Source organism: Vairimorpha necatrix, chromosome 8 (assembly GCF_036630325.1).
Source record: "Vairimorpha necatrix chromosome 8, complete sequence".
NCBI lineage: Eukaryota > Fungi > Microsporidia > Nosematidae > Vairimorpha > Vairimorpha necatrix.
This window is the reverse complement of record NC_088823.1, coordinates 1,012,313-1,029,767: the sequence shown is the minus strand read 5'-3', so window position 1 is coordinate 1,029,767 and position 17,455 is coordinate 1,012,313. Positions and strand designations below refer to the sequence as shown.

General features: G+C 29.8%; 11 protein-coding genes and 1 non-coding gene across 15 annotated transcripts; 5 read left to right on the top strand and 7 right to left on the bottom strand.

The window, feature by feature from the left end:
• Positions 1-138: 138 nt before the first annotated feature.
• On the bottom strand, positions 139-606 carry VNE69_08188 (eukaryotic translation initiation factor 5A; the record flags this gene model as incomplete). Its single annotated transcript, XM_065474509.1, has 1 exon — positions 139-606. The coding sequence occupies one exon, from the start codon at positions 604-606 to the stop codon at positions 139-141; it is 468 nt and encodes a 155-aa protein (XP_065330581.1).
• Positions 607-805: 199 nt separating this feature from the next.
• VNE69_08187 (uncharacterized protein) lies at positions 806-1,042 on the top strand (the record flags this gene model as incomplete). Its single annotated transcript, XM_065474508.1, has 1 exon — positions 806-1,042. The coding sequence occupies one exon, from the start codon at positions 806-808 to the stop codon at positions 1,040-1,042; it is 237 nt and encodes a 78-aa protein (XP_065330580.1).
• Positions 1,043-1,134: 92 nt separating this feature from the next.
• On the bottom strand, positions 1,135-2,199 carry VNE69_08186 (proteasome subunit RPN3 (RPN3); the record flags this gene model as incomplete). Its single annotated transcript, XM_065474507.1, has 1 exon — positions 1,135-2,199. The coding sequence occupies one exon, from the start codon at positions 2,197-2,199 to the stop codon at positions 1,135-1,137; it is 1,065 nt and encodes a 354-aa protein (XP_065330579.1).
• Positions 2,200-2,499: 300 nt separating this feature from the next.
• On the top strand, positions 2,500-2,922 carry VNE69_08185 (putative ADP-ribosylation factor-related (ARF); the record flags this gene model as incomplete). Its single annotated transcript, XM_065474506.1, has 1 exon — positions 2,500-2,922. One exon carries the CDS (start codon positions 2,500-2,502, stop codon positions 2,920-2,922), a length of 423 nt encoding a protein of 140 aa, XP_065330578.1.
• Positions 2,923-3,232: 310 nt separating this feature from the next.
• VNE69_08184 (replication factor C subunit 4 (RFC4)) lies at positions 3,233-4,150 on the bottom strand (the record flags this gene model as incomplete). The annotated part of the gene is made up of 1 exon (XM_065474505.1): positions 3,233-4,150. The coding sequence occupies one exon, from the start codon at positions 4,148-4,150 to the stop codon at positions 3,233-3,235; it is 918 nt and encodes a 305-aa protein (XP_065330577.1).
• Positions 4,151-4,284: 134 nt separating this feature from the next.
• On the bottom strand, positions 4,285-4,656 carry VNE69_08183 (putative DNA repair protein Mms21; the record flags this gene model as incomplete). Its single annotated transcript, XM_065474504.1, has 1 exon — positions 4,285-4,656. The coding sequence occupies one exon, from the start codon at positions 4,654-4,656 to the stop codon at positions 4,285-4,287; it is 372 nt and encodes a 123-aa protein (XP_065330576.1).
• Positions 4,657-4,679: 23 nt separating this feature from the next.
• VNE69_08182 (histone acetlytransferase) lies at positions 4,680-5,519 on the top strand (the record flags this gene model as incomplete). The annotated part of the gene is made up of 1 exon (XM_065474503.1): positions 4,680-5,519. The coding sequence occupies one exon, from the start codon at positions 4,680-4,682 to the stop codon at positions 5,517-5,519; it is 840 nt and encodes a 279-aa protein (XP_065330575.1).
• A 7-nt stretch (positions 5,520-5,526) lies between these two features.
• On the bottom strand, positions 5,527-7,563 carry VNE69_08181 ((endo)-chitinase; the record flags this gene model as incomplete). Of its 3 annotated transcripts, none has more annotated exons than XM_065474501.1 (1): positions 5,527-7,563. In XM_065474501.1, the coding sequence occupies one exon, from the start codon at positions 7,561-7,563 to the stop codon at positions 5,527-5,529; it is 2,037 nt and encodes a 678-aa protein (XP_065330572.1). The 3 variants fall into 3 exon arrangements, with proteins under 3 accessions (XP_065330572.1, XP_065330573.1, XP_065330574.1); XM_065474502.1 differs by having other exon boundaries at positions 5,527-7,416; XM_065474500.1 differs by having other exon boundaries at positions 5,527-6,081.
• A 107-nt stretch (positions 7,564-7,670) lies between these two features.
• VNE69_08180 (uncharacterized protein) lies at positions 7,671-8,144 on the top strand (the record flags this gene model as incomplete). The annotated part of the gene is made up of 1 exon (XM_065474499.1): positions 7,671-8,144. One exon carries the CDS (start codon positions 7,671-7,673, stop codon positions 8,142-8,144), a length of 474 nt encoding a protein of 157 aa, XP_065330571.1.
• Positions 8,145-8,483: 339 nt separating this feature from the next.
• VNE69_08906 lies at positions 8,484-8,555 on the top strand. Its single transcript has one exon. It is a non-coding gene; the product is annotated as a tRNA-Ser (tRNA).
• Positions 8,556-9,292: 737 nt separating this feature from the next.
• VNE69_08179 (uncharacterized protein) lies at positions 9,293-10,225 on the bottom strand (the record flags this gene model as incomplete). Of its 2 annotated transcripts, none has more annotated exons than XM_065474498.1 (1): positions 9,293-10,225. In XM_065474498.1, one exon carries the CDS (start codon positions 10,223-10,225, stop codon positions 9,293-9,295), a length of 933 nt encoding a protein of 310 aa, XP_065330569.1. The 2 variants fall into 2 exon arrangements, with proteins under 2 accessions (XP_065330569.1, XP_065330570.1); XM_065474497.1 differs by having other exon boundaries at positions 9,293-9,937.
• Positions 10,226-15,880: 5,655 nt separating this feature from the next.
• Positions 15,881-16,825, bottom strand: VNE69_08178 (uncharacterized protein; the record flags this gene model as incomplete). Its single annotated transcript, XM_065474496.1, has 1 exon — positions 15,881-16,825. One exon carries the CDS (start codon positions 16,823-16,825, stop codon positions 15,881-15,883), a length of 945 nt encoding a protein of 314 aa, XP_065330568.1.
• Positions 16,826-17,455: the final 630 nt, after the last annotated feature.

Here is a 17,455-nt window from a genome sequence, read left to right as displayed (position 1 = left end):
AGTATAAAAATGTACCATTTTCTAAATTATAAGTTCAATAATTTTTTTAAATTTTTTTTACAAATTAAAAATATAAATTAAATCAATTAATATAAAAAATTATAATGCTTTTTTTTAATATTTTTAATTGTAAATTATTTATTTAGATGGTCTAATAGTATCAATCTTAATATACCCTGGCAAAGCTCTAAAAACAAAATCAAATTCTTCTACATCTCCATTTTCTTCCATTACTTCATTTATCTTATCTTTATCTTCTTGACTCATTGATTTCTCTACATCTAATTCTAAGTAGTTATTGTTCTCATCCTTGACAGTTATAGTTTTATCATCAGTAAAATCAATCAATTTTGCATTCACTTTGATCATTTTCATGACAGTGACTCTGTCACTGGCAACTAAGATCATGTTCCTACTGGTATTATTAGGAAGATCTTTACTGGTTACAGCAGTTTTAGCAGATCCATGTTTACCACATTTAACAGAGTCAATTTTCTCTACACGGGTGAATTTGACAGTGTCGTTTTCTTCAATTTTGATGTAGTGGCCGACTTTTATTTCTTTTCTATCAAGACCCTCTTCTTGAAACTTCAAAAATTCTGCCATTTAAAAATGGGGTAAAAAAAAATAAATTTTAAAAAAAAAGATTTGATTTGTAATATTATTAGTTATATAAAATTAAATATCAAGCATATATAAACTTAAAATAATTGTAAATATTTTATAATCTTATAAAATGTAAATAATAAATGTAAAATATTAAATTTTTCTCATGTTTTTATAAATCTTCAGTTTACCCTTTTTTATGTTTGAGAAATTATCAGAAGACAAAAGAAAACTAATCCAAGAAAAAATAAATTCTTATGGGCTAGAAAATGAAAACACAGATGAAGAAATCCTAGAGAAAATATTCAATACACTGGAATATAAGAAATATTTAGAGAGTGAAAATTCTGTAGATGATACTGACAATTATGTCAAAAAGAGCAATATCTTACAGAATTACAACAAGAGAAGAAATCAAAACAGAGAAAATAAATAAACCATAAGAATAAAGAAAAACAACTTACGTCATAAGAGGATTGACTATATAACAAATAAAGAACATTTTATAATAAAAATGACTTATAAATTTTATTGTATGGCTTTCTCATAACAAAGTGGTTGAATCTCAGGATACTTCATTTCTGATTTTATATATGAATTCAATTTCTTTAAATTTTCAAATTTAAATTTGTCTGTTACTTTCTTCTTGGTCTTACAAGCGTAATATACGCCATCCTTGACTTCCCCAGAGATCAACCCCGAGTTTATACTTTTTAATAAAATATATTCTAAATCTTCCTTGTCAATATTGAGCCTTTGACTCATGTCCTCATAAGAAATCTTAGAATAAACCAGGCTGATACACCTGATCTTCTCCTGAATGACATTCCTAGACAATCTCAGTATAATGAAAAATGTATTATCTTTTATAAGATCATCTTTATGATCTTCTATAAATTTCATATATCCAGGAAGATCGGCCTCCTTGACAATTCTAATAAGATCAAAATAAATCTTAATTTTCTTATCATATTCTACAGGGATATTAAACTTGGACTGCAATAAACTGGCCAATATTAAATAAACTGCCCTGATTCCTTTATTATTAGGAGAATCTAATAAGAAAAAGGCCTTCTCATAATTCCCTTCTACTAATTCTATAACTCCATTATAGAAATTATATTTAGACAATTCTGAAGGGACAATAAAATTCTCAATTCTCCTGTAAATTTTATTACTAACAAGATAATCCAATAAACAATTAGTAATGACAGAGACTGACTCTTCATTCCCTAACTCTTTGTTGGGAACCAACAAATTAAAACATATGTCATTATTTATTCCTAATTCTTTTCTTGATAAATAATACATCCTCAATATCTTAGAAATTAAGATATCATAACTTCTATATTTCCCAAGTAAAAGGCCTTTGATGTTATTTTCTACATAAGAAACAACTTCTAAAAACAACTTCTTTTTAAAAAGAAGGACAATTTCCAAAGTTCTAAGGAGGAGACACAAGTCTCCTCCTCTGAGACTTACTAGATACTGAAATGTCTCTGTATCCAATTTCTTAAATATCTCTGAATATTTTCGACTAAACAAATCATAGTCTTTGGTTGACAAAATATTTTCCAAAAAGGCCAGTTCCATGGAGGGCATGTTTTTTCAAGAATTCATGCGTATTTATACTTTTAAAATAAAAAACAAACAAACAAACTCGGTCTGAGAATTATGCAAAAAAACAAAGTGGCATAAAAAACATAGGGAGATAATATGCTATTATTTACAAATGTCTAATGCTAAAAGGACATAATAATAAACTTATTTTCATTTTTTTTAAATAAATTTGATTAGATTAAATATACGAAGCTTTAATTCTTTTTACTTCATAATACATATTCTTTTCTGTGATTTCTAATATTTTCTCTTTAATTGCCCCCTATACTAAAAATGATTATAGAAATATTTGTCTCCTTGCTTATCTTCATACTTTCTTATAAATTATTCCTCAGATTAAAACCAACTAACTTGAATAAAAACATTCTTTTCACTGGCTACAGGCAGACAGGGAAAACTCTGACAATAAATTCACTTATTAATGAAAAATATAAAACAGTGCCTACTCTCGATTCATATACAGTAAATTATAAAGATTTACAAATTAGAGAACAAGTTTATAATGAAAAGGACTTATTTGATAAATCTTCTAAAATATTATTTTTTATAAGAAATAATAAAGACATGGAAAATTTGACAAAGAAATTTCGAGATTGTAAAAATATCAAATTTGTGATGTATAAGAAAAGTAATGATAAAATCAAGAATGTGTTATATTTAGAAGAAGAACCAAATAAAATAAACATTATTTTATGAAAAAAATTATAATTTTATTTATAAGTTATATTTTGGCCTTATCTCCATAGATAAAAGATGTTTATAACAATAACCATACTAAACTAAATGAATTTATAAATCTAAACAAAACTATTAAACAAATTAAATTTAAACATACCTGTTTAGACAAATTAAATTAAATTTAAACATAACTGTTTAGACAAATTAAATTTAAACATAACTGTTTAGACAAATTAAAATAAATTTAAACATAACTGTTTAGACAAATTAAAATAAATTTAAACATAACTGTTTAGACAAATTAAAATAAATTATATTTTTTTTTCTTTTAATTAACTTTTAAGATGTCATAAAACATACCATAAAATATCAATTTGCTTATATTCCCTTTGATAATTTTCAAATGCGTCAGGCCAACGGCCTTCACCACTTCATAATTTTCCATATTTTTAGCAATTCTAAAAAAAGACGAAATCAAATCTTCTGCGTCATATTTTTCATCCCAAATCTTCTCAAATTTCTCTATAGCTTCTTCAATATTCTTTTTAAGTAACAAATTTACCACTTCATTTACTAATTTAGGAGAGGGTATTCCTATAATCTTGACAATATATTGAACATCAATCAAATTCGGGTTATTTATACAAGTCTGTAAAATATTAAGTAATTGTCTCATGTCTCCGTCTGAAACATCAATTATGAAATTGACAGCTTCGTCTGTCAATTTTATATTTTCAAATTTCGAAATTTCTCTAAGCCGATTTTCTATGATTAAAGTGTCAATTTTATCAAATCTTAAGACTGCGCATCTGCTTTGTATTGGCTCAAATATCTTCGAGAAATCATTGCAAATTAAAATAAATTTGCAATCTGAACTGTGTGTCTCCATAATACGACGCATAGCTTGTTGAGCGGCAGTCGTCATACTATCGCATTCATCTAAAATTACTATCTTAAAAGGGACTGTCTGGATTTTCTTCATACTGAAATCTTTTATTTGTGTCCTTACTGTGTCTATTCCTCTGTCATCAGAAGCATTTAATTCTAAAATGCCGTCTTTACTGCCAATTAATTGAAAAGCGAAAATTTTAGCAGAGGAAGTTTTACCAGTGCCGGGTGGGCCTGTGAATAAAAGATGAGGCATTGATTTTTCTTTAATTATGTTTGATAAAGTTGATATTGTGGAAATATTTCCTATAACTGATTCAATATTCAGTGGTCTGTATTTATTTACAAGAAGATCCATAAGAGGGCAGTAAAATATTATTACAAATTTGATTTATTAAATTTATATTTTTTATGGTTTATTTAAATTTTAATTTACCGTTATTAATAAATAATCTTAGATAAAATAAGTCAATATCTTTGATTCAAGAATTTTTATTTAAGTTTTACAGTGGAATTACATCCCACGGCTGGACATTTATAATTATTATTTTTTAAAAAATTCTCTAATCCTTTTCTCTCATAAGTGTGTCCACAATGATTCGTAAAAGCATTCACTACTTTTTTCTGCTGGAATGGGCAAATTTGTTCTCTTTCAACTAATTTCACTTCGCATTCATCAGCACAATTGGCCAATTCTTCCAATTTCTCCTGATATCTTTTTAAATTAGAAACTTTCAATATCGACTCTTTATTATTAAGTATTTCTTTATGTAAACTAATCATTTCTTTTACTCCATTATTTTTATAAAAAAGTTTTTTTAAATCTTCTAATAAGTCTTTTTTTCTAGAAATGTACTCGTCCATTTACAAGGGAAAAAAACATGCCCATGGAAATTAAACAAGACAATAAAAGTTCAATGCACAAAAAAATCAAAATAAATGAAGAAGTTGAAGAAATTTTGAAAAAAATTTATGAGGAAAAAAATATTGAAAAAAAAAATAAAATAAAACATGTGATTTTGGGTGATAGAATTTTTGAAATAAAAACTGACCAATTTAATAAATTAAAAACTGACACAAAATATTTTTGCAATGAGTGTCTAAGAATGTATGAGGAAAAAATCTCATACGACCGACACAGGCAAAAATGCGATAAAAAGATACCAGGATTGAAATTGATTTATGAAGAAAAACAAACAAAAATATATAAAATTTATGGGTATGAAAATGTACCATTTTGTCAAAATCTTTGTTTACTTGGGAAATGTTTTATTGATCATAAAACATTATTTTGGGACATTGAAAATTATAATTTTTATATTCTTTTTGATAACTCGAATTTTGCCGGGTTTTTTTCTGAGGAAAAATATAACGCGAACAACAACTTGTCTTGCGTCGTAGTCTTGCCTGATTGCCAAAGAAAAGGTTTTGGTTCACTTTTAATAGATCTGAGTTATTTCTATAAGAAAGGAACTTGTGAACGACCACTTAGTTCAGACGGGGAAAAAGTTTATTATAAATATTGGAAATATAAAGTCTACAAATATTTAGAAAAAAATAATTGCAGAAATGTGTCAATTTCAGACATGGCAAATGAACTTAACATGGCGAACGAAGACGTATTCTTGGCATTGAATCTTTTAAAATGTAAAATAGACGAGAAAATAACATGTGACGAAAATGATTTAGGTGAAATCAGATTAGTAAAAAAAGAATATTTAAAATAAATACAATTTAATAACAACCTCCTTCATCTGCTAAATTTGATATTCCTAGTACTTCTGCTACTGCTTTATATATTTCATATCTCTTTTTACTCTTGTCTACATTAGATCCTGTACATTCTAAAGCTCCATTAATGGCTTTTGTTGTAGCTCCAAATTGATTATCTTTTACACCAGGCGCACTTTCTACATTCTCCTTCCAAAACCAAACACTCACTTTCGCGCCAAGCTCGGCATCTTCGGCTACTTTCTCTGGATTCTGGAAGAGTTCATCTCCCATACCCAATGACTCACCAGCTGCTTTATAATTCGCAGGCCACGATAATTGAATGAAACCTCTTCCATGGTAAGATTTACCAGGAGCTCCTTCCGAGCCACCATATTGATCAGCACAACTGGTTGATCCAGCGCAATCAATTTCTTCTATGTATTGAAAGCCTCCTGATTCATGTGCTAGTTGAGCAATAAACATAGCTGCCATATTTAAATCATCAAAGTTTTCATTAGTTGCCTTAACTACAGCTTCTACATATTCGGGATTTGGACTAAAACTCTGTTTTGACATTGCTTCGTTTATTTGATCTGCACTTACGTTTACTTCTCCATTTCCTCCACCTGATCCACTAGGTTTTTTATCTCCTCCTGATTCACTTGGTTTTTTATCTCCACCAGCACCACCGCCTTGAGCAGGCTTCTGAGCACCACCTTCTGTAGGCTTTTTATCTCCACCGGCACCACCGCCCTGAGCAGACTTTTTATCTCCGCCACCTTGAGTTGGTTTCTGTGCGCTTCCACCTTGAGCAGGTTTCTGAGCACCGGCGCCTTGAGATGGCTTAGAAGCACCAGCGCCGCCTTGAGCAGGTTTCTGAGCACCTCCGCCGCCACTTTGAGCAGGTTTCTGAGCACCTCCGCCGCCACTTTGAGCAGGTTTCTGAGCACCTCCGCCGCCACTTTGAGCAGGTTTCTGAGCAGCGCCACCACCACCTTGGGCTGGTTTTTGTGCACTGGCACCGCCCGTACCACCTCCTTGAGCAGCACCGCCTGTATTACCCCCTTGAGTAGCGCCGCCAGCTTGACCTCCTCCGTGTTGAGCTGCGCCTGCTGCACCAGCTCCTTGGGTAGCCCCACCTGGTACGTTACCATTAGCAGTACCTGCGGCTTGACCTCCTCCGCCTTGTGCTGCGCCTAATTGACCACCACCTTGAGTAGCGGGCATATTTCCAGCCAATTCAGAGGACGTAATGCCATTTTTTTGTATATCTTGTGGCTTTACATAAGGTTTTACTGATTTATCAGAAGGCTGTATCAATTGTACATCGATATTACTTGCGTTTTCTTTTTGAATTATCGTTTTATACACTGTAACTGTCTTATCTCGATGTTGTGCATCCTGTCCTTTATAATAGGTAACTGTGACTACGTGATTATCTTCCTTATCATTTTGTTTGTCGGATTTTGAATGATTTGATTTGACTTTTTTGTACTTCTTTTTCTTAGATTCTCGTTTTTTAGTACTTTTCTTTTCTTTATTGCTATCTTTCTTTTTCTTTTTATGAGACTTTTCTTCAATTTCTGATTCTTCTTGGTCGGATTTCTTTTTATTGGACTTATCTTTATTATCTGAATCTTCTTGCTCTTTTTTCCTTTTGTTTTTATGAGACTTTTCTTTAATTTCTGATTCTTCTTGTTCATTTTCGCTATCATAATCTTCTGATTCTTTATTTTCATTGCTTTCCACGTCTTCTTCATTGTCTTGTTCTAAATGTTTTTTTAATGAATTTACAAAATCTTTATCATGTGATAACTTAATTAATTGCTCCATTATGTTTTTTTCTGTACCTTTAGACTGTTTTGACTTTTCTTTTGTGTTTGTAGTACATGAAATCTTATTATTTTTCATTTTACACTCAGTATCTTCTGGACAATCTGTCGTAACTAAATGTCCTCCTTCATCGCATATACTTAACATATTATTAATACACATGGCGGCCCCAGGTGTACAAATATCTTTACTATACGCTAATAGCATGTAAAATATAAAATTCATGATACAAAAAATTAAAGAAAAAAATACATAAAGCTGAAACTTTGTGTTTCAAAGTAACAAATTATTTTAATTTGACGTTATTAAGTTTTAGATTTTTTTTACCCCAAATGGCTTTTAAGAAAAATTATTATGAACGAAAGCAAGTTGCACATAGAGCGAAATATGGAAAATTAGAAAAGAGAAGCGAATTGATTACAAGATTAAAAAAGAAAAAAGAACATAAAAAACTTATAAATGATGCAAAAAGTGAAATAGAAAATGTTACTGGTAAAGAATATTTTTTTAAATATAATACCGTTATTAATAAAAACGGAAAAATTTCTAAAGTTGAATTTGACACTTTAGAAGAATTAAAGAAAAAAAAGTTGTACGTAGATAATGAAATTATTAGAATTGAAAACAAATTAAAACAATTTTCCGTTATACCAAAAAACAAAAGATTTGTATTTGATGATGATGGCAATAAAAAAGAAATAGAAATTGTTAAAGAGAAATGTCTAAATGAAGATTTATTAGAATATGAAACATATTTAAGAAACTTGATTGAAACGAAACAAGAAATAACAAATAAATTGAAATGAATATTGTATTTTATTAATCTATAGAGAAATGTAAAAAGAATTTAAAACATACAAGTATGTTTTGTTTGTATTATTTGCCTAAATAAACAATTTTTATATTTGAAAACATTTGTTTTGACTTTAAAAATATGTTCAATTTTCTACTGTCATATGATTTATCCATTTAAGTGAGTTAGGAATAAATAAATTGGTTAAAAATTAAGTATGATTGCAATCCAGGCATGAATATAACACAAGAAAACAAAAGTTTAAAGTTTAACTTAGAAATTATAAGAATTTCTTTATATGTTCAAAATAGAATTTTAAGTTTCGTATTGGATTATACCATAAAAATAAAAGTTCTGTGGCCTAGTGGTCGAAGGCAGTGTCCCTCGAATGAACGTGGCTAGGGATCAAATCCCGGGATCGAAAAAGATTTTTTAATTTATATGGTGAAGTTGTAACAACTCAGATGATGAAAATGTCCACGATAATCATTAAATTGACTCAATGAAACTTGTGTGTGTCCAGCCTTAAGGGGATTAGCATCTAGTGTAGAAACGCAGCAAAGAAATGAAAAATTATAGCCGTAGTAAATAATTGATACGTTAAGTATTTGGTATATAAATTTAGTCTTCGTAGTGTGTCACAAATTCTGGAATGTAATTTTAGAGCTCTAATAGTCAATTACGCGAAATAGAGTAAAATAGGATCTCGTGAACTCTACCCTATAGGAAAATGTAATACAATGACCTAAATTAGTGAGAGTATAGTTGTCAACGTAGTTCAATTTATGTCTCTATTTGTCGTGGTGGATTAAGGAGCCCCGTGTCTAATGCAGATGATAGTAGAGATTTTAAGATTATCACGAGGTCTCTTCTCTGGTTGTTAAAACTATGCCCGTTAAGTATATCTGCCGTGAGATCTCTCTGGACACAATTTGGGCCATAATGCTCTCAGTTTTTTATTTGTTTAAGTTCAATAGCTTAGGAAAAGCTTGTTGCACTGGCACGTTATACGGAGGAGTATGGGTGTTAGATAGACTCACATTCAGAGTTTAAGATTCATATTTAAAACAAAAAAGCTTCATAAAGGGCCCATGTCGCCTTCTACATAGATTTAAGAACAAAAAAAAAATATATGATATTGATTTCTAAAAAAGTAAAAATTTATATACATGGTTCAAGCCGTTCAAATGTTGTTAACAGTCCTTTCAGATTATCTATAAGTCCATTAGGATTATATAATATATAACTTAAATTTTCCGACATGTCATACAAAAGCCTATTCAAAATATTTGAATTTGCAATTTCTAAATTTTGATTAACTATTCTTTCATATAAATCTATAAATCTTCCATATAAATCGAAGTCGTCAAATAAATAAGGATATCTTTCAATCATGGCCTTATAGTAGAATATTAAAGTACTGAGTTCATATTTATATCTAATATGTTTAGGCCTGAGCTTATTATAATATTTCATGACACAATATAAGGATTTAATATCTTCTATTATGGATTTTTTAACGTTTTCAGAGAAAGAAGACTTTTCTATTTCATTCTTTAAACGAGGCAAGAAAAACGTAGATATTTTTGCAAAACTATTCAACCACCTATTTGCAATTACGTTAATTTTATGATATTCTTTATAATCTTTAGTATTTGTAAATTCGAAAGCGTTGACTGTATATTTCATATCTACGTTCTCACTTTCCCATTTAGAAATCAAATTATAAAATTCCTTAGCACGGTCATCTTCATTCTTGTTTTTTCCTTTATCAGTTTTATTAATCTTAATATATTTAGATTTCATACGGCTTACGAATTTATAAATTAAACGTGGTAAGTCAGACTCATGAACTAATGATGACGCACTAGATTTTTGATTTTTTATCTTGTTTAAAGTATCGTTTTTCTTAGAAATTTTTGAAACTAATAAAGAATGTGATTGGCTTTTATCACTTTCTTCGATGCCTTGTTCTGGTTTATAAGAAAGATCGAGTGGTAAATCTGACGGAATACATTTATCATTCGTCGATTTAATACTGCTTTTTTTGTTTATTAATTTACAGCATTTTATCAAGAAAAGATACGAAATCATTTTGGGTAGCAATTTTGGAAGGAATTTAACATCGATATCAGAACTACAGAAATAATATTTATAAGGAGCAGAAGCGAAGGGAACTTCTTTCAAGATAAAAAGGATCATAATTTTATAATTACTACAAAAAAAATTTAAACTTAAGAATTAAAGCTAAACTCTAGAAAAGCTATTTAAAATTTTGCAAAATAATTTAGAGAGTAAAATTAACTTTTACACATGAAAATTAAGTACTTATTTAGAGATCAAAAGTCTTTTGGGCTTTATTTTCTGCAATTATGCTTTCAAGACATCTATTTTTTTTCTAATGTAACCTGTGGTTTGAAGTTACACGTTACTTATAATAATCTTGCAAAGTTAAAAGCCTTAGCAAATACAAATAAAATGAATCAGATAATGTCTAAATATAATCAGTCAAAACATATCTTTGTTTTTATAATTGATCTTTTTAATTGTCATTTTCAGACTTCGACATCATAAACTTAAATAATATTTCAATTAAAATTCAACTTAAAATTTTAATCTAACATCTTCTTTTACGATAATTCTATCAGATATCTCTCATGATATTAAAATACTTACCATAATTTTTTTTGTTTTCACAAATTAACTTAGGTTTTTAAATCCCAAAAATATTCTAGTAGATGATTTGTATGAATTCCTATGATTCTTTTTTTTTTTCAATAAAAATATATTATCTATTTGCCGTCCAAATATATTAAACTTAGAATATTAAACCTAAGTTAACACTTGAAAAAATGAATTTTCATCAAGAAAGTACTTTGAGCACTATGGTCGTCTCTTAACATCATTGCATGTATTTTTGTATATATTTTTTTTATATGGTTTAATATATGATTTGATGAAATTTTTTTATCATTTTGTCGCAAACTTTCTTATAGTTTTTTAAAAAAGTTGAATAGTAAATTACTTTTAAATCTTATAGTTTTTTTTACATTAATGTAGAATTCGACATTTTTGATTTAATAGGATAATTATGAAAAAGAACTTTAGAGCTTTTTGTAAGTTGATGAGTCAATAATACGATACAACAAGTATCAAAGTGAGTTGTATTTGCGGTAATAATAATTGTGGACTAATTAAGAATGTATTTTTATCATATAGGCAGAACGCAAATTTTAACAGAATGAACGGATAGAGACGTATAAGATACATAAATACGCCCGCTGGAAATCTATATGTTTATTTTATTATGGTACAAGTCATTGTTCGTTTTTTCATGTAATGACATGATCCGTTTTGTAACTAATTTTTTCACCACGCACACATTTATAAAGCTTCGAATGAACCAAACGGTAAAATATATGCAGACAAAAATTCTATAAATAAATGTCCAAAAGCTTAATTATGTAAAGCAAACTTTTTTATCAATTGATTAAGAGAGGATACATGAGAACCTGGTTATTATTTTCCACAGTTGTTACAATGTCTGTTACCAAAAAAAGTGTGCGAAAAGAATGATATTTTTTTATTTTCTATGTCTATATGACCTTTATTTATTTTTACTTGTTTCGCTTAAGTTATTTTAATATGGCTAGAAAAAATAAATTAAAACACAATGTTATATATTTTGATAATTTTTACCCCCATTATGATAAATAAATACATGGGGGCGATACCAAATCGAGAGTCAACAAGTGATGGCTGTGGTCAAGAGGCCAGAATAATGTTACAAGAAATTAAAAGAATAGTTTATAAGCTAGAGTTGGATGGAGTAGATGAGTCTCTATGGAAGGCAAGAATTTATGAAATGGGTTCGGAAGAAGTAAAGAACTTTATGGTAGAAAGAATTAAAAAAGAAGATAGTTGGTCCTTAATTATTGAAGAAATGGAAAAGGAGGTTAGAAAGGACGAATTAAAAAAGAAGGAAGAAGAAGACAAAAGTAAGATGATGGAAATAATTGCAGAGTCGGTTAGAGGAACAGTTCGAGAGGAGCTGGCAAATAGAGGAGCATTAGGAAAAATAAGGGAAGAAACTACGAGAGTAAGAAGTAGAGATTGTTTTTACTGTGGTAGATTTGGGCACATGGCAAGAGATTGCTTCGTAAGGAAGAGGAAAGAAGAAGATAATAAAAATAAACATTTTAACAAGTATTTAATTGTTCATGAAGAGAGTGGATCTACAAGCACAGAACTTAGCGCACAAGAATATAGGAAATGCGGAGAAGCAAAACGTAAACAAAATTCAAAAAGGAGAGGAATGAGAGAGGATAGAATGGAAGAGGGCCTTGTCATTGAAGATATAAAAGCGAAGTTTAGAGAAATTTTTGACTTGCAGCAGGAAGAGATCGTACACTGTAAGATAGAGAAATGTAAAATTGAGACGCCACCAGGGAAAAAAGTAGTTAAAAGAGGACAAACTATCCCACAGGCGTTGATGGAAAATACTGAAAAATATATAAAAAGTTTGGAAGAAAGAAAGATTATAAGAAGATCAACATCCGAGTGGAGGAACCCAATTAGAGCTATAGTAAAACCTAACGGAGGAGTAAGGCTTGTAAGTAATCTAATGAGTTTAAATGACTTAGTTGAAAAAGACCCGTATGAGTTGTCAAATATTAGGGACATCGTTAGAGCCACACAGGGGTCTAAATGGTTTACCGTTATAGATCTGAAGGAAGGCTTTTACCACGTAGAGATTGAAGAAGAGGATAAGCACAATACGGCCTTTGAATTTAACAGAAAGGTATATGAATGGAACAGTATGGTAATGGGATATAAAAATTCCCCGCAGATATTACAACGAATAATGAACCAAATATTTGAAGATTTACAAGGAGAAGGAGTGGAGGTATATATGGACGACATCGTTATACACGCTAGAACTAAAAGAAGGCATGACAAGCTAGTTATAGAAGCATTGGAAAGATTAAAAAGACATAAAATGAGATTGAATATTGAGAAGATACAGTTTAGCCAACAGTTAGTTAAGCTCTTAGGAGTCACATTGAATGGTACAGATATTGAAGCGAATGAAATAAAGAAGAACGAGGCGTTGGAATTCCCGCAGCCGACAAGTGTAAGTGAAACACGAAGATTCCTAGGAATGACAGGATGGTTTAGGAACTTTATAAAGAATTACGCGGAATTAACTATTCATCTGACAGATAGCTTGAGAGGTAAAGATAAGAAGTGGGAATGGACGGTTGAAATGAATAGAGAGTTTTTAGAGCTGAAAGAAGTTTTGAGAGCGATGGGGAAACTTAGATTGCCTGATTATAGGAAGGAATTTATATTGAGAACGGACGCGAGCAATGTAGGGATAGGAGCCGTGTTACTTCAGAAGAACGATAAAGATGAATGGGTAGCAATCCAATGGAGTTCAAAAAAGTTAACACCTACAGAGACCAGATATACTATATCGGAGAAAGAAATGTACGCGGTATTTTGGGGGATAAAAAGATTTGAATACGAGTTGCGCGGTAGGAAGTTTAAAATCGAGACGGACCATAAAGCCTTGGTTGAGATTAGAAATAAACCGTGTTTTAATAACAATAGAATAAATAGATGGATTGAAAAGATCCAGGAATTTGACTTCACCATAGAATATAAGAAACCAGAAGAAATGGTGGTGGCTGACGCGTTAAGCAGGATACATATGGAAGACGATGAAAAGAAAAAGAAAATCAGAGAAAGGACCGCCAAGCAGATAGAGGGCAAATGGAAAGCGCACGTCGATGACGCAGAAGGAAAAAAATATTGGAGATTTGATTCAGGACGGAAAGTCGAGATACCACCAGAAGAGTCAAGGGAAAGTTTGATGCAGGAATACCACGAAAAAGTTGGACATAGATGTATGACAAGTGTATATTACGCGATGCGGGAAAGATTTTATTGGCCCGGAATAAAGAAAGACATAAATGAGACAATACGAAAGTGTGTACAATGTCAAATATATAATAGAAAAAGACTCGGTGGATGTGAGTTTGTAGATACTACACGTTATTTAGAAAAGGTTGCTTTGGATCTCATTGATTTTAGAGACGCAGGTAAATACGTATTGGTTGCGATAGATTATTACACTCGAAGAGTATGGGGCACGGTAATGGAGAACAAGACTGGAAAGAATGTGACAGAATTTTTAAGTAAGTTGTGTGAACAAGGAAAAAAGCCCGAAGAGATTATAACGGATAATGGGCGAGAATTTATCAATGAGGGGTTTAGAGAGTTGTGTAACAGACTAGAAATTAAACATAGGAAAGTAAGTGTCGAATCACACAGGAGTAATGGCAGAGTCGAGAGGGTTATAGGTACGCTGCGAGAGAGCATTCTGAAGACTAAAGAAGGTACATTTGCAGAGAAGGTCATGGGAAGCATTGAAAAATATAATATGAGTTACCACACGGCACTAAAATGTACACCAATAGAAGCGACAGAGGATAAAACTGGACATGTAATGATTGAAAATAGCCCACAAGGGAAATATGGAAAACTGTTTAACAAGGGGAAAAGGGAAAAATTTAAAGTAGGTGAGTACGTGAGAGTAGCTAAGAAGGAAAACTTGAAAGGTGCGGATAAATATTCGAAAGGTAGGTTTTTAGAGAGTGGGAAAATTATAGAGAGATGTGGCAATGATTCTTATATAGTTAAGTTAGTAAATGGAAGATATGTAAAGAAAAGGCACTATGATCTAAAAAGTCTGCTTGGGTTAAGGATAAAGTGAGACTAACCGTCTTGGAGGGGGGATGTTATATATTTTGATAATTTTTACCCCCATTATGATAAATAAATACACACAATATTAATATAAAAATAAATCGCTTGAAAGTACTGGTAGAATAAACGTATATACAAGCCATATCCCCATAAGACCCTTAAGAGTATCTTATTGGACGATTAAAAATGAAGATTGACAATCAGTAGCGAGGCAATGAAAGAGTAGGTGTCTGTAACAGCTTTCTTTTTTTAAATTGTTTATCATACTAAGAACTAAAAAATCATAAAGTTAAAAGAGTTATATTTATACAAATGTGTGATAAAATTATTGTAAAAATATATAAAAAAGGTTAATTATGTTAGGTTTTATATCAAAAGACAAGATATATAACAACCCGACGAAAATGTAAAGATATTAAGGAAAAAAACAATAGAATTATGGCGAAACCCGTACAATATGAGTGTCTCAATATTTTGCCTAATGTAAATAGATGATAATAAAAGAGGTCAACTATCCAAAGAAAACAAATATATGTAAGCACTTTAAGTTAATTTTTCTAAATTGTTAAAACATGGACTTAGTTGTTTTCTAATTGTTGATTAGTATGTAATAGAGAAAGAGCATGATCATTGCCAAAAACAATTTTCAGTGATTTGCAAAATTACCCGCGGTCCAAATAATACCTTATAAAAAATATGATCTGATTTGTAGGTATATATTTTAGGTGCAGGAATAAAAAATTTATAAACAGCTATTTGGTTTCATGTATGTTCAAAAAACGCAAAACTATATTTATTTTTGAATTAATATAACACTTAGATCTTTTGTAAATTTAAATATACTATTAGTTTCTTTTTAATGATTAAATGTTGCATTTTATGATGTAAAAATATTAAACTTTATTTGGTAAATAGAAAGATATTCGAATATAAAAAACCATAGACAATTTAACTTTTTAGTTGTAATCGTATAGCTAACTATTTCATTATTGGTTCGAGAAGTTCCAACATTGTTAGCATTGCTTGAATATCTTTTATCAAGCTATCTGAGTTTTTTAATACATATTCTAAGTTAAATGACATGTTGTATAATATTTTATCCATGTCATACGATTCGTTTACTTTTTTAATATATAATTCAATAATCATCTCATACAGATAGACAAATCTGCCTGCTAAATTAAAATAATCAAATAGATATGGAAATCTGTCAATCATAGTAGTATAATAGAATTTTAACATTTCAGTACTGTGACTAAATCTTACAAATTTAGGCTTTAGTTGCTCAAAATAATCCATGACACGAATGATGCTATTTATATTTTCGATCATTGATATTTTAACATTTTTGTTAATGGAAGATCTTTCAAGCTCATTTTTTATTTGAGGTAAGAAAAACTTAAAAATTTTGCCAAAATTTCTTAACCACAAATTCGTTTTTCTGTTTAATTTTCTATATTTTTTGTAATCTTTAGCATCTTTAAATTTGTATGTAATAAAACTTACTTTCATAGTTGTTTTTTCTTTTTCCCACTGATCAAATAACTCATTAAAAATTTTTGTGCAACTATTAATGTTTGTTATATTTTCGTAAGTCTTATTATTAAAGGATTTCGGATATTTTTTTTTTGTACGAACTAAAAAATTTGTGATATAAGACCTCATAGCCGGGTCGTTATTTTTAATTGAAGACTCCGATGACATAAAATAGTCTCCTTCATATGAGCACGAGTTTCTATTACAGTTTTTCTCGTTTGGAATAGAATTAATTTGACTTTGAAGATTCTCGTTTATCACATGTTCATCACCATAATTATCTTCTTGAAGTAGTTCATTTTCTACACTATACAATTCTCTTATATGGTCTAATTCGTAAAAATTTTGTAGTTCAGAACCGAAAACATATAAAATGTGTTGAAACATGAATGGTTAAAAAAAACAATTTAAGTAGCAAAAAAAAAATAAGATTTAATAAAAATTTGAACGTTAAAATAAATCTATGGATAAAGTTTTAAGATGCATCTGAATTTTATGCACAACCGTGTCAAAATTAATAATGCTTCATACGTGAATGTTCTTAATAATCTAATGTATTAAGCCAGTAATTTTTTTAAAAATATATCAATGAAAAGATTTTAACACTAAAATTGACTTTACAAAAAGCAATATATTTTTATACATTGGCCTGTCAATTACATTATATATCAATAAGGTAATTAATTAATACTTCTATTGAAAAAGAACTTCTTTTGCTTAGTTCGTTATATTTTGATAACATTTTGATATAGTGCGTCAAACATAAGCTCCTGTAAATACTAAAAGATATCATTTACATGAAATGAGCTACACGGCGCTTTCAGCAAGAAACCAATAAACTAATTGATTTTTGATATAGAAGTTCGAGAGTCTAGCCCTGTAATAAAGACCTTAAATGGCACTTTCTGAGAAATGCCTATCAAATGTCAAACATCGTCATGTGTCATTAGCACAATTAAAAGAATACACCTCTTTAACTAAGCATACGTAAGTATGATAGATTCAAAGACTCTTAGA